A 13,385-nucleotide genomic window follows, 5' to 3' on the forward strand; every position below is an offset into this window, starting at 1 on the left:
AAAATACAGAAACTTTTGGCAACTTCCAGTTCCATATGTTTTCCCACTGGCAATTTGCATTTTAACTGGTGGGAAGCCAAAAAGGGACATTTTGTCATCTAAACAGATCCCTAATGAAGGTTTTGTTTATTAATGCATCTGCTGTCTGCAGTCCTGGGATTAAGCTGAAGCATTGCATGTGCTTTTCCTCTGCACGGTGCCACAACTTTGACTGCTCAATTGTTATCTGTGGCCAATATACACTCAGTTATGGTCAAATTTGTATGAATCATGGGTATTGGCTCATGCATTGCTTACTTTACTCAGCTCTTGGACAAATAAGATATTACCTATGTAAAATATAAAGACAACATTTAAATTAATTAATGGCAAATACAATACCCCTTGTTTCAATTGCACGAATGCAATTTTTCACGATAGCAAAGCCGTATTTGTCTAGTCGAGCACCTTAAAAAGATAAACAAAATATCAGAACTGTGTTTTTTTTACATCTGTTCATATGTTCTTAAATGACTCCTCATTCACTATTGATACTACAGGCATGGGATAAGTTATCCGGAAAATAGTTATTCAGAAAGCTCCCATAGACTCCATATTAATCAAATAATTCACATTTTGAAAATGTTTTCCTTTTTTCTCAGTAGCTTATACTTGAATCTAACTAAAGGTATTATTACTTGTCATTGGCAGCAAAACAATCCTCTTGGGTTTATTTAACGTATAAATGATTTTTTAGTAGACTTAAGGTATGGGGATGCAAATTACGGATAGATCCCTTATCTGGAAAACACAGGTCCCAAGCTTTCTAGATAACAGGTTCTACACCTGTACTGTAGAAAGCTGAAATGCATCTTATTGCAAACTATCTTGAGTTCTAATTAGTGCCGGATCTCTCTTCCGGGCGCCCCAAGGTTTTGGGGTCCTAGCACCTGCTATCCGCATGCACCATTCCCCCCCCCCCACATGCATCATAGCGCTGGGAGACTCTATGTTCCCCAATGGTTGTGGCTGGGCGGCATACTGCCCCTAAAATTTCGCCGCCCTAGGACCGGGCCACAGATCCGAGCCTGGTTCTAGTGCTATCTCTAGGCCATAGCACCCCAATTTTTAAATGTTGCTTATTGCATAAAGAGATAAAACTGCAAAATTTCAGGAAATGCACTTAAACAGATGGCAAAAACTACAAAACTAAAATCCTTAATTTCTTTCTATTTAACCAACATATTTATAGATAGGATACTTACCTCCTTCAGGCCTCGAAACGGATCTGCTCAAACTAAGAAATCTCTAAATAGGTAGAAAAGCGGGTAGGGAACAGGACAAGAATAAATAGTTAAATAATGCCCGTTTAAAACTGATGTTCAGAAAGAGAACAGCTTTGAAGGAACACACTAAATACAAGATGTATTACATTTACAATCTGTGATCTTTATTAGATCAGAAATCATAAATGGTACACAAGATTGGCTGTTACTCTGACAGCAGTAATTTGTCAAATAAAGCTTAAGGTGCAGAATAAGTATGCATCACAGTTTATCTCAATATTTATGCAATGTTTAAATGGTGTTGCTGCACAGCAATTAAAAAGTTTGAGATAAAAGTATACAACCATTTGTCATATTTCAGCTGCCAGACAAGCATAATGGCTTGACCTTAATTTTCAGAATGCCCCATTTATCTTTTCTGCCAGAAATGCACTTTTTGGCTTTTAACTAATAAATAAACCTTTTGTTGCCAGGAGGAAGCCAATTTTGGCGAGCTTACTGCTAAGCTTATTTTGGAAGAATCAATATGTTTTTGGGCTCACGCGTGTAAGCTCTGCTACATCTAGTACATAATAATAAGAGATAGCAGATCAAATAATCATATAACCAAAAATTTCATATTTTCTAATAAGCAGGTGCACCACTGCTGTAGCATCTTGTATGGCTGCTCACCAGCTTAAACTGAATATGTCCAAGACATATTACCACATTAACACTGCACCCCCACTCCATTTAACAGCACAATCAACATCACCCTACGTCCAGTCTCCCGTGGCAGATGTCACTTTAGACCCTTTCCTTAACACACACACACAAACATTTTATTATCAATCAGGGGAACGTAATAAAAGTTGGTAACAAAAAAAACTATTCGCAATGCAAAAAGTTATGCCAAATTTTGCTTTGCACAAATTTAATATAGCTTTTGCGAACCAGGAAACTGTTTAGCGACCACTTCCCACAGAGGAAGACTGTTTTGCGAATTTTATAGTTTGCGCCAATACAAAGTAAATGTAATAAAGCTTCTTACTCAAAAATTCATTATGTTTGCTCCAAAAGATTACGACACCGTCAAGCAATTTTTAAGACTGTGCAATTAAAATTGGCAATGCGCACATAAAATTCGCAATGCAATAACGGTTTAAGGAACAATATTACATTGTGAGGTGTGGATTGTTATTCTTATTGGTGTGAATTGTTTTGCTCTTTGCGACTTTTATTACATTCCCCCAAAAGATTTCTACAGCTCTGACATACTACATTGCAGAGGGTCCTGATTCTGTGTGTTCCCCCTTTAGTACATGAATACACAATAAAAATGTGTCACTTGCCATTTTTGGTGACTTTTCATGGCCAAATGTTATAAAAGGGAATTTCAAGGCATGCGTATGTCTTTTATAAGACCACACAACATCAGCGGAAACTAGATCCGAATACCTTAGTACTCTGCTTATGTTCCTGCTTTATATACATTTATTTAAGCAGGCAGTAGCACAAATGATCCATCTCTGCATCAGTTGCCTACTTGTGCAGAAATAAGGAAACTCCAGGTTATTTTTAGTGACATTTGAAGACTGAGCTTTCATAAGAGAAGAAACTACTTCTTTACACTGAATGAGAAAATAGCAAAATCAATTGAATGCAGATGGAACAGAGACTTTAATTTGAAAATCCCATGGCACATAACAAATAAAAGCAAAATTAAAATCTGCTCTATCTTTAACACCGTAAACCGTGTAGAATAGCATGTTATCCTTACAGATTCTTTTCCATCTAAGACCTCCATCCACAGACAACGATTGTCTTCTGAGAAGGACTGCATTGTTGTAAGCACTCCAGGCCTAGTACAAAACATACAAAATGTAATGAGAAAATTAAAAAACACCATAAATAGGATACAACCGGTAATGCCAAAAATGGTGACATTCCAGAGATTCATTTGCAACCCTTCCCCTGCTTCCTACATGAAGCCACACTCCCAGAACGATACATGAATAAGTTCTAGAATGTGAATATGAGCTTGTAATACCCACTTCCAGTCAAATGTCTAAATGCATATGACATACAATTTTTATGCATATATAGTTATGGAATCGGTTACCAGGAATGCTCGGGACCTGGGGTTTTCCAGAGCTCACACCTTCCACACCATAGGTCTACTAAAAAATATTAACCCAGTTTGATTTTTTTTCCACCAAAATGGATTCAAGCAGCTTAGTTACCATCAAGTATAAGATACTGTTTTATTATCACAGAGAAAAAAATTCAAACATAATTTGCTTTAAATTGGACAAGGGGAGATGGGCTTCCTGTAATTCAGCTAAAGCCAGATAGAAGCCAGGTGATATGAGGTTGTAACACGGAAGATTGTAGCTGCCTCAATAAGTCGAATCTTCACCAAAATCTGTGATTCAGCTTTCCAGATAACGATCCCCTCCCTACCTGTGTTCCATTTTGGGCTTGGTGAAATTTACCTTTCAGAAGCTTCAATATCAAAACAGAATCTTCTGTCGATTGTGTCTGTATGTCGTTTAATGCAAGACTTGAGAGAGAAACTGTCACCATCACCCTATAGAAAAAGGAAACATAGCTTTCAGTAAGTATGAACCTTAACCGTAACCTTATGAGAATAAATGCTTGTGAGATATGCCAGACCCTTAACTTTTTGGCTAAATAATTTTATCATGCTGGGCAATATAACCGAACTAGTGATGGGCGAATTTATTTGGCAGGCGCGAATTCGCAGGGAATTTGCGTGATTCGCCATCAGCGAATAAATTCGCAAAACGCCTGCGAAAATTCGCCGACAAAAATTCACCGGCGTAGTGGGAAATTCGCAAATTTTCTGGCGAAGCGAAACGGCGCAAATTCGCCCATCACTAAACCTAACAGCAACTTTGAGAGAAACATCAGCATTAAGTATAAACATGTTTTAATTTCTGTAACAAAACTGTAGAAATAATATATTTAAGGTGTAGTTCACCTTAAAATTAGTCATCATCACACAGAGGACTAAATGCAGAGAAAGGCCACTAATACAAGGCATCATGAATAAATCAATGGTTAAGCTAAGGTAGGGTGACCAGATCTCAAAATAGTCTAACTGTAGGGTAGTTATGGTGTGAATATAAACTAGCAACACCTGAATCAGTAGAAGTCAAATGCATAGTCCGACAGGGTTTACTCACAATTTTACCTCCCGATCTGTGCTCATATGGGAACATTGTAAACGATTTTGAATCCTTCTTGTACATACAGTAGTGTTTTACCCAACTTGAGCCAAAAGGAGCAGGCCCTTAATAAGAAATTATTATTTTGATTACAACAGTGAAGGTAAAAATACAGTATAAATCACAGTAAGACAAACAGATGCTTTGGGCTGTGTGAACCGTAGGAAATTGTAAGTTTAAAGTAGTATTGGCCACGAAAAGCCATGAAAACCATTTTAGGGAGCAAAAAGAAAACATTGTAGTCTTAAACCCCCTGGGTTGAACACTGTAGCCTTTAGCACCATAAAACAATATTGACAACCTTTATCCACAAATGTTTAGGAATAAACTGATTTTCATTGTTAATTTTGTTTAAAAGGCTAAACACTAAAATCTTGACAAATAATTATAAAGACTCTAGAATCTTTCTATACTCTTGTCTATGTTTTCTTTTCCTTAATACAAAAGTAAATAATATAGGGATGTCATAATCCAATATTATGTAGCTGTGTGCAGCATCATGCCCATGGCATGGAGAAATGAGGAAGAGAAAAAGGAATTAAGTTGGGGCATGTGCATAGGAAGTAATGTTATACCTGGTACTGGTAAAAAAAAAAGAAAACAACAACAACAAAAGAAAACAACAAGGGTCATAATTTGCAAACTTGTGGCTAGGAGTGGGTGAAATTTTTCGGGGGTTTGCACAGTCTGGAAAGATTGCATGAAAAATTGGTTACTGATCTCAATGTGTTTTGAGAATTTTCGCCATTTCTTAAATTTTCAGAGAAGCAAAACAGGACCATTGCTACTTGGGGAATTTCACTTAATTATTATAATTTGTTGAAATCAAAAAAATTTGCAGAAATGCATTAAAGCCAATGGGAAAGCAAAATTACATTGCATTAATGGGGCTTTGATTTTTCATGTTTTTAATATGGATGCAACTGGTGAACATATATTGTTACTGTTAATAGAAAGCATCTTTAATCTGAATTGTGCAATCACACTTACTTTTCTCCTGCACATAGAGATACCCCTCCATTGTAAACGGGCTTGCTCTTTTATGTTCTTGTGGATTTCTTCTTATTTTTCTCAAAAGATCTTCAACCTCGGATCGTGTGCCATCAAACAGATTCCGTGTCTATAAAAGACAGACAGGAAAAGCACTTGATTATTATTTTTCTTCACTTCCTGAACTTTTTTATTTCTATGAACACTTCTAGAAGTTTTGTATTCCTGTGAACACTGTCACTGCACTCAGGAGTGCCAATGCATGTCTTGCAGAGTTTTTTTTCTACTTCACATTAGTAAAAAGGCTTTAACAGGTGGTGACATGGACCTGTGCAGAAGTCTGTATACAATAACTAGGTGCCAGGTTTGTAGGATATCAATTTATTGGCAAAGCCCATAAAGCCACTCACAACTTATATAACTGTATAACCAGGAGGGCTGTTTAAGTAAAGAGTATAAATCATGAAAATCTGCTGCACGCTAGGTGCACTTTGTGAACACACCCTTAAATATCACACTAATTTTACCAAAACATACCAGTATAAATTCTACAGAAAATAGATAATGAGCATATATAATTATTACGGAAAACGTACAATCTGCATGTTTTCCTGCTGTTCCCACCCTGCTTGTCGCTCTCCTTGCACCTGTAAAAAAGCCAAGATGGCAGTGCATTCCACAGTGGAATGCACAGCCATCTTGGATTTTTTTTTCTCTAGAAGCAGAGAGCTAAGAAGAACCCGAGGACAAGCAGGGCAACATTTAAACAGCAATGTGGAACAGTGAGCTGTGAGGTTTGCAAAATTTCAGAGGGAGGGCAAGTACCCCTTTCCCCTATTTTCGTACCCTAATGGGTAGCTATTGGGGTCTGAAGAGCCCAGAGGCCTCTAAATTTTGACATTATAGACATGCCGGGATAGATAAAAGTCCAGATTGTGGGTATGATGTGGCTTTAGGCATAAGCTAAAGGACATAACGCGATAATACTTCAAATGCCTAAACACAAGCGCTGAGGTTTGTAGTATTTTATAGACAACTTACGTCAAACTGTCTTATCGTTATTGGTAAATATGCTCTTAGGTTGTGACATCCTAGATGAAAAGCACCAAAGCACAAGAAATTCATGTAAATATATTTTCAATGTCCATCCCACCTACACCAATGCAGTTTTATTTGTGTCAAATCTGGATTGAAAGCTGTCATGAAAGTAGATGAAGCCAGTTCACTCAATACCAACAGACGGTCAAGAGCAGTGGTGCCTGGTGCCCAGACTTTAGTGGTGTGGGGGTCTACATTAAATATAGTTACTAACTACCACCTTTCTCAATGCATTGTTTTAGGAATCAGAATGAAAAGTATGCAGAACAACTAAGCTAACATTAGCTAACAGTAAACTTTTTATTGACAAGATCAAGGGGCAGAGTGTGAGGCTATAAAAAGACATAAAAAGACAAAAACAAAATGTTTTGACGGCTGAATTTGGTGTACCATCCGATAAGCTGTATATTTACTTCCTTACTAAGTACGTATCCGCTCTGACATTCACAGACAATTGAAATTTCAAGGTACTGAATGTGCAGGTGCCCTTGCGTTCAAGACTTCAAATGCATTTTTGCTTTTTAACTTTAATTATTTAAATGTCATTACAAATCTGCAGTAGAGTTATGGCTAAATGGAGGAACCTAACTTGCTAAGCAGCATTCTAGCAGGCAGTTAGTTGTAGAGACAGATAAAGAAGGCTATTCTGGAATGTTCATAAAAATAGAGGTCTTTAAATATTTACTGTGTTGTTTTATCATGGATCAACTGTTATTGATGCATTTTTAAATAATACATTGTATTTAATTATGTATGAAATGCTTGATTTTAGCAATAAATGTTTAATTAACAACCATTGATATGTGCAATATTTGTAGTACAGGTATAGGATCCCTTATCTGGAAACCCGATATCCAATAAGCTCCGAATTAAGGAATGGCTGTCTCCCATAGACTCCATTTTATCCAAATAATCTATATTTTTAAAAATGATTTCCTTTTTCTCTGTAATAATAAAACAGTAGCTTGTACTTGATCCCAACTAAGATGTAATGGATGTATTTATTTAATGTTTAAATAAATTTCTAGTAGACTTAAGGCATGAAGAACCAAATTACGGAAAGATCCGTTATCCGGGAAAAACCCCCAGGTCCCGAGCATTCTGGATAACAGGTCCCATACCTGTACGTCATCATCATGGGGAAGTGCAAAATGTTGAGGGCAAAGGGTTGTAATCGGTCAGAAGTTTATAATCCATTTACATCCTGTGAGTGTTATTAATGTGGAATAAACTTGTTTTTAAATGTATCACACTTGGATCAATCCACTTTTTGTTTATTTTTAAGTATTCAACTACGCAGTTATAGATTCTCCCTGTATTGGTCACACCATGACCACCACTACTGTATGGAAATATTACAGCCAATGAGCTCCCATTTCTAAAATGATATAATCCAAAAACAAAATGTCCCCAAATGACAAATTAGAAGCTACATTGAAAAAAAATAGTTGTGTTTATATAAACAAAGTGCACTCTTCAAACAGCTTGGATGAACTCAGTTTACATGTAAGTACTGATATCTATAAAATGAAAGCAGTTAAAAACAGGAAGCTTGCACAAACCATGCTTATTACATATAGGCATAAAGCAGCCAAACCAAATTACGAAAACACAAGGATTAATTCATAAAAGTCAAAGTGGGTAAACAGATCAGCTAAAGCTTAAAAACAGTTAAAGCTTTCAAAAACATGTTTCTAAACAGGAATGAAACCCCAGACAATGGAGAGCGGAAAATAATCCCCTGGGGTAAGTGATTTATATAACATAAACAAGATTCCTTGACAAAAGGTGCCAAAACAGTCTCTATAAATAATGTTTGCCCAAACACAAATAAAAATGAATATGGTTAAAAAGGCCATATTTTACATACTGAACTAATTGTACCAGCCTAAAGCATACCTCCCAAAATTTTGGAAGTAAAAATAGGGACAAAAATGTTTTTTCGCACATAGAACAGAGACATGTTTTGACCATGCCCCTTTCTGTGGCCACACCCCCCAATCACCATGTTCATTTTACAAAATTTGGCAGGTTATGAAATTTGAAAATATTTCTCCTTATCTAAACTGTTTTTTTTTTTTAAATTGTGACAAAGTATCTTATTTGCACCTGTTAACTGTTCTGTGCTCTCTGGTAAAAGCCAATTAAGTGAGAAACTTTGTTTTTTTTTCTGGGAGTGCAGAGAAAATAGGGACTTTCCAGTACAAATGAGGGACTGCAGGTTGAGCTGTCAAAAGAGGGACTGTCCCTCCAAAAAAGGGACAGTTGGGTGGTATGCTAAAGTTTCAGCATCTCAAAAGCAGCAATGATCCAGGACTTCAAACTTGTCACAGGGGTCACCACCTTGAAAAGTGTTTGTGACACTCACATGCTCAGTGGACTCTGAGCAGCTGTTGAGAAGCTAAGCTTAGGGGTTGTCGCAAATTTACAAGCAGAAAATTTGGTTTGCCTGTAATATAAGCTGATGCTACAGGGCTGATTATTAAATTCTGGTGCCAATTGCACTGGTTTCTAAATGGCTGCCATTTAGTAATTATCTGTATTAAAGCGATACTGACACGTTCCTATAAAAATCATAGGAACTTGTCAGTATAAAGTAAATGCTGCACCCGTAATCGTTCCCCGCAAAGCCGCCCCCAGCCCCGCTAACCTGTGTGCAGCAGAACAGATGACACTACTAACAGATCTTCTGCGTTGCTTCAGTGATGCTGGGCTGGAGCAGAGCGATCCTTCCATAGGCTGAATTCCTGTTTTCATTCGTAATCAGCCTATGGAAGGATCGTGCCGCCCCAGCCCAGCGCCGCTGAAAAGGTACAGAAGATTATTCAGCAGTGTCAGAGGGTCAGGTGAACACAGGTATGCGGGGGCTGGTGGCAGGGGGACTATTCTGGGTGCAGCATTTACTTGATACTGACACGTTCCTATGATTTTTATAGGAACGTGTCAGTATTTCTTTAATTTCTAATCAGCCTAACAAAAGAACAATGGGAAGGGATACAGGTAACAGCTCCCAAACACAAGATTACAGCTCCCAGGTAGATCTAAAAACAACAATCAATAGTAAAAGCCAAGTACCACTGAGACTGATTCAGTTACATTAAATAGGAGAAATAACAGCCTGCCAGTAAGTAGTTCCATCCTAAAGTGCAGGAACAAGTCACATGACTGGGGCAGCTGGGAAACTGACAATATGTCTAGCCCCATGTCAGATTTCAAAATTGAATATAAAAAAATCTGTTTGCTCTTTTGAGAATTAGATTTCAGTGCAGGAGTCTGCTGGAGTAACACTATTAACTGATGCGTTTTGAAAAAAACATGTTTTCCCATGACAGTATCCCTTTAAAGACTTGCAATGGTGATTGCATTCCAAACTATTTACAAAGAAAATGTTGCTTAACAGTATGAGACACTTGGCCCAGAGTTGCAGGACTCTACAACACCCTTCAATCCAGTGAACTGGAATTTAAAAGAATCAATCTGACCGTCATACGAAAAACGGATGCAACTGTATGCTGTCAAGTCACACAATCAGCAAAAGACAGAGACCTAAAAAAGCCTCTTACATGCAATCAATAACTGCTGTGACACCAAAGGAGGGTTGTGGGGAGTGAAAAGAAAGGTTGTGCCCAGGCAGTCGGTAAAGAATGGAGTGTTACATGAGGCTAAAACCTTTATAGAAGCAAGGAAAACAAAGCAAGATGGAACATTTTTGCACTGACCCGTTGTTGGCAGCAGTATTGGGACACACAAGGGCATAAGAAGTGAATGTCCCAGCTCAAGTGTGACTTAGGATCATATGACATGTTGACCAGGGGGGCAGAGAATTCAATAGGGGCTTTTCTTATAAAAACACTATTACTTTCCTCATCTGGACCATGGGAAATAATTCTTAGGTAATAGGTGCGCTTTAATATTTCCCTTTGAGAATGTAACTCACATACAGTGTGATGCAATGCATCGGTTATTAGCCATATTTTTGTATGCAATATGTATGTTAACTATATACACCCATTCATGGCTGCAAAATGTGGCGGTGCTTTACAAATGTGTTCATGTGTGCCTTGCTAAATGTTATCAATTTTTTATGCAGTTATTGCACAGAGCCACCAGAGGGCACAACTATGTGTTCAAGTACTTGGCACAAACAAAAAGGTATACAGGGATGTTTTTTTTTTTTAAAAAATGCTCAGAATCGCATTGTGTGCCATTGCCCTTAGGCAGGCACCAAGCAGAATTCTTTTTTTTGGGAGAGGGGGAATATAGTCATGATAAACAAGTCAGAAAACCAACAAAAGCAGTTCTCAGTGAACTAACAGAAGAGCTGCAATGAGGAAAGTGATACATTCAGTCTTCATATACTGTATATATGGCTGGGGGGGCTGCCATATACTTGTATCCATACATACTACTTTCAGGGCAGACAGATTGTACCCAGTAAACAGTATGTTAATGGCATTAATAAAGGCACATGCAAGAAGTGATGCCATTCCCACTTATTTAATGTTCTCTGCAACTTGTACCTGTTTCACTAAAATTTGAATACACATTAACAGAAAAAGTGCAAAACCAACTCTGGGGGCACACGTAACTATTTTGGAATCCTGGGGGGGATGCTGAATTGTGGTTAAAAACATGGCAACTCACATCCAAAACATGCACTATGCTCTCTATTGATAAATGAGTCCTAGCATCTAAATGATTTCAGCTAATATTTCATCACTTACATTTTGGATGTTGATTTGTAGATCTAGCTTGTAGTGGTTGAAATCATTTGCAAGTTCATAGCCCTGATGATAGAATGTGAAAATCCCTTGAAAGAAAGACAGCATCTATAAGGAAGAAAGACACATTTGTGCTATTATAAAGGTGAATAAACAGAATTATCCTGAATGGATGGAAAATGCAATTTATTAATTATATATATATATATATATATATATATATATATATATATATATATATATATATATATATATATATATATAGTGTTCGTGTTTTTACGAAGTATATTTAATTGAGTCGGACATTTCTGTATTTTTGCAAGAATCTGTATATTCTATTTCGATATTATTTTTAGTGCCCCGACGCTACAGTTGAAAATGTGGTTTGGTTGAGAAGAGGCAGTTTAGTGAAGTGCTAGAGCATTTGGTGCAATTATTCTAGGGATGGCGAGTTTTACTTAATGAGGATTATTCAGCATTAGGGCAAGACTCTACGGACAATTCCACCGCGCTGCACAAAAACGCAGGCGTCACGTTGGATGCGACGGAAATAAGGTAAGTAATTCTATTGTCGGATCGTATAGCATTGTTGATGCGACGCAACACGACTGTCGGATGCAGACGCAACGTCTGCATCCGACAGTCGTGTTGTGTCGCATCGACAATGTGACACGATCCGACAATAGAATTACTTACCTTATTTCCGTTGCATCCGACCTGACGCTTGTGTTTTTCCACAGCGCGGCAGAATCGTCTGTGGAGTCCTGCCCTTATACAACCATGCTTTGTTTATACAGGTATGGGATCCATTATCCAGAAGCTCTGAATTACAGGACAGCCATCTCCCATAGAGTCCATTTTAAGCAAATAATTCCAGTGTTTAAAAATTATTTTCTTCTTCTGTAATAATAAAACAGTACCTTGTAATTGATCCTACCTTATTGAAGGTAAAACAATTATACTGGGTTATTTAATGTTCAAATGATTTTTTAGCAGACTTAAGGTATGGAGATCAAAATTACAGAAAGATCCTTTATCCAGAAAGTCTCGAAATGTAAAATCAGAGTTTCACTGTATCTATATTTATGGAGTAGTCTGAACACAGATGATTCTGATATGTTGGCCAGCCTAAATGGAAGGTCACCTTCAATCTTGCAAAATTCTCCTTTAAAATATACTAAGCTGGATAACCGTTTCCAATTCAGTGCAATACTAGTGAGTTGTAATGTTGTAAACAGGTACACATTTTTCAGTGGCAATTAACTCACAGGGGAAGATTTATTAACTATTGTTACAGTAAGTCTTTACGAGAAAATGAGTATATGCACGCTGCTCGTAAGAGTTAAAGATAGTTTAAGATTTAACTATTTGTTTTCTGAACTGAAGAGATTTGTTCCAGTGCAGAAAATAATTGTCTAAATTCTACCTCCATAAACACACACTGGGGAGTAAAGATGTGAAACATATTTAAGGTTCAAGCATCATTCTATAAAACAACAGATTTTGCTCTGGCAGCTCACTTTAAGCTTTGCTCTCTACTTACAGGTTCCACAAACTCAAATTTTTTCCGCTCCTGGATTTCCTGGAGTTTACAGACATAGTCGAGTGACAGTTGATAAAAATGCTGCCGATTCTGTTCAACTTGGACATCTGCCTAAATTAGCATGAAAAAAAAAAAGCAGATTGAGGCTCCAGAATGGAGTTTTCATTTCATGCCATACCCTTTAAGGAATATGTTTAACATTCCTAGTAAGTAAAGGAGAAGTTTTCTGCACAGCACAGACACTAAATATGGACAAAAATCAGGCATGTCACCAGGGGACTGCACAGCTTAACAGAAGATTTAGCACAGAAACCTTGTCACTTGAAAATTCAAATTTCTTCGGATTTGGGGTTTCGTTTTCGAGTCAGAAGTGCAAAAAAATTTTGGGCATAATTCTGTTAACAGCTATATACACTATACACTAACCAAAATTCATTATTACAAATCTGGACATTTATGCATCTCTATGCACTCTATCCTCAAAGCACCACCCTACTTCTATAGAAAAAGCAGGCTCTATGAGGGAAGCAATTTGATC

The 13,385-nt window shown here is 37.3% G+C and overlaps 1 protein-coding gene across 2 annotated transcripts in view; it reads right to left on the reverse strand.

Moving 5' to 3' along the window:
• The window catches only part of arhgap10.L (Rho GTPase activating protein 10 L homeolog), a 105,883-nt gene that overhangs the window by 59,159 nt on the left and 33,339 nt on the right, over positions 1-13,385 (reverse strand). For both annotated transcript variants that reach the window (NM_001096454.1, XM_018250644.2), the window contains 8 exon segments: positions 382-447; positions 1,245-1,287; positions 3,025-3,106; positions 3,740-3,834; positions 4,454-4,560; positions 5,486-5,615; positions 11,308-11,412; positions 12,848-12,958. In NM_001096454.1, coding sequence (NP_001089923.1) covers positions 382-447; positions 1,245-1,287; positions 3,025-3,106; positions 3,740-3,834; positions 4,454-4,560; positions 5,486-5,615; positions 11,308-11,412; positions 12,848-12,958 — 739 coding nt within the window.

Source organism: Xenopus laevis, chromosome 1L (genome assembly GCF_017654675.1).
Source record: "Xenopus laevis strain J_2021 chromosome 1L, Xenopus_laevis_v10.1, whole genome shotgun sequence".
NCBI lineage: Eukaryota > Metazoa > Chordata > Amphibia > Anura > Pipidae > Xenopus > Xenopus laevis.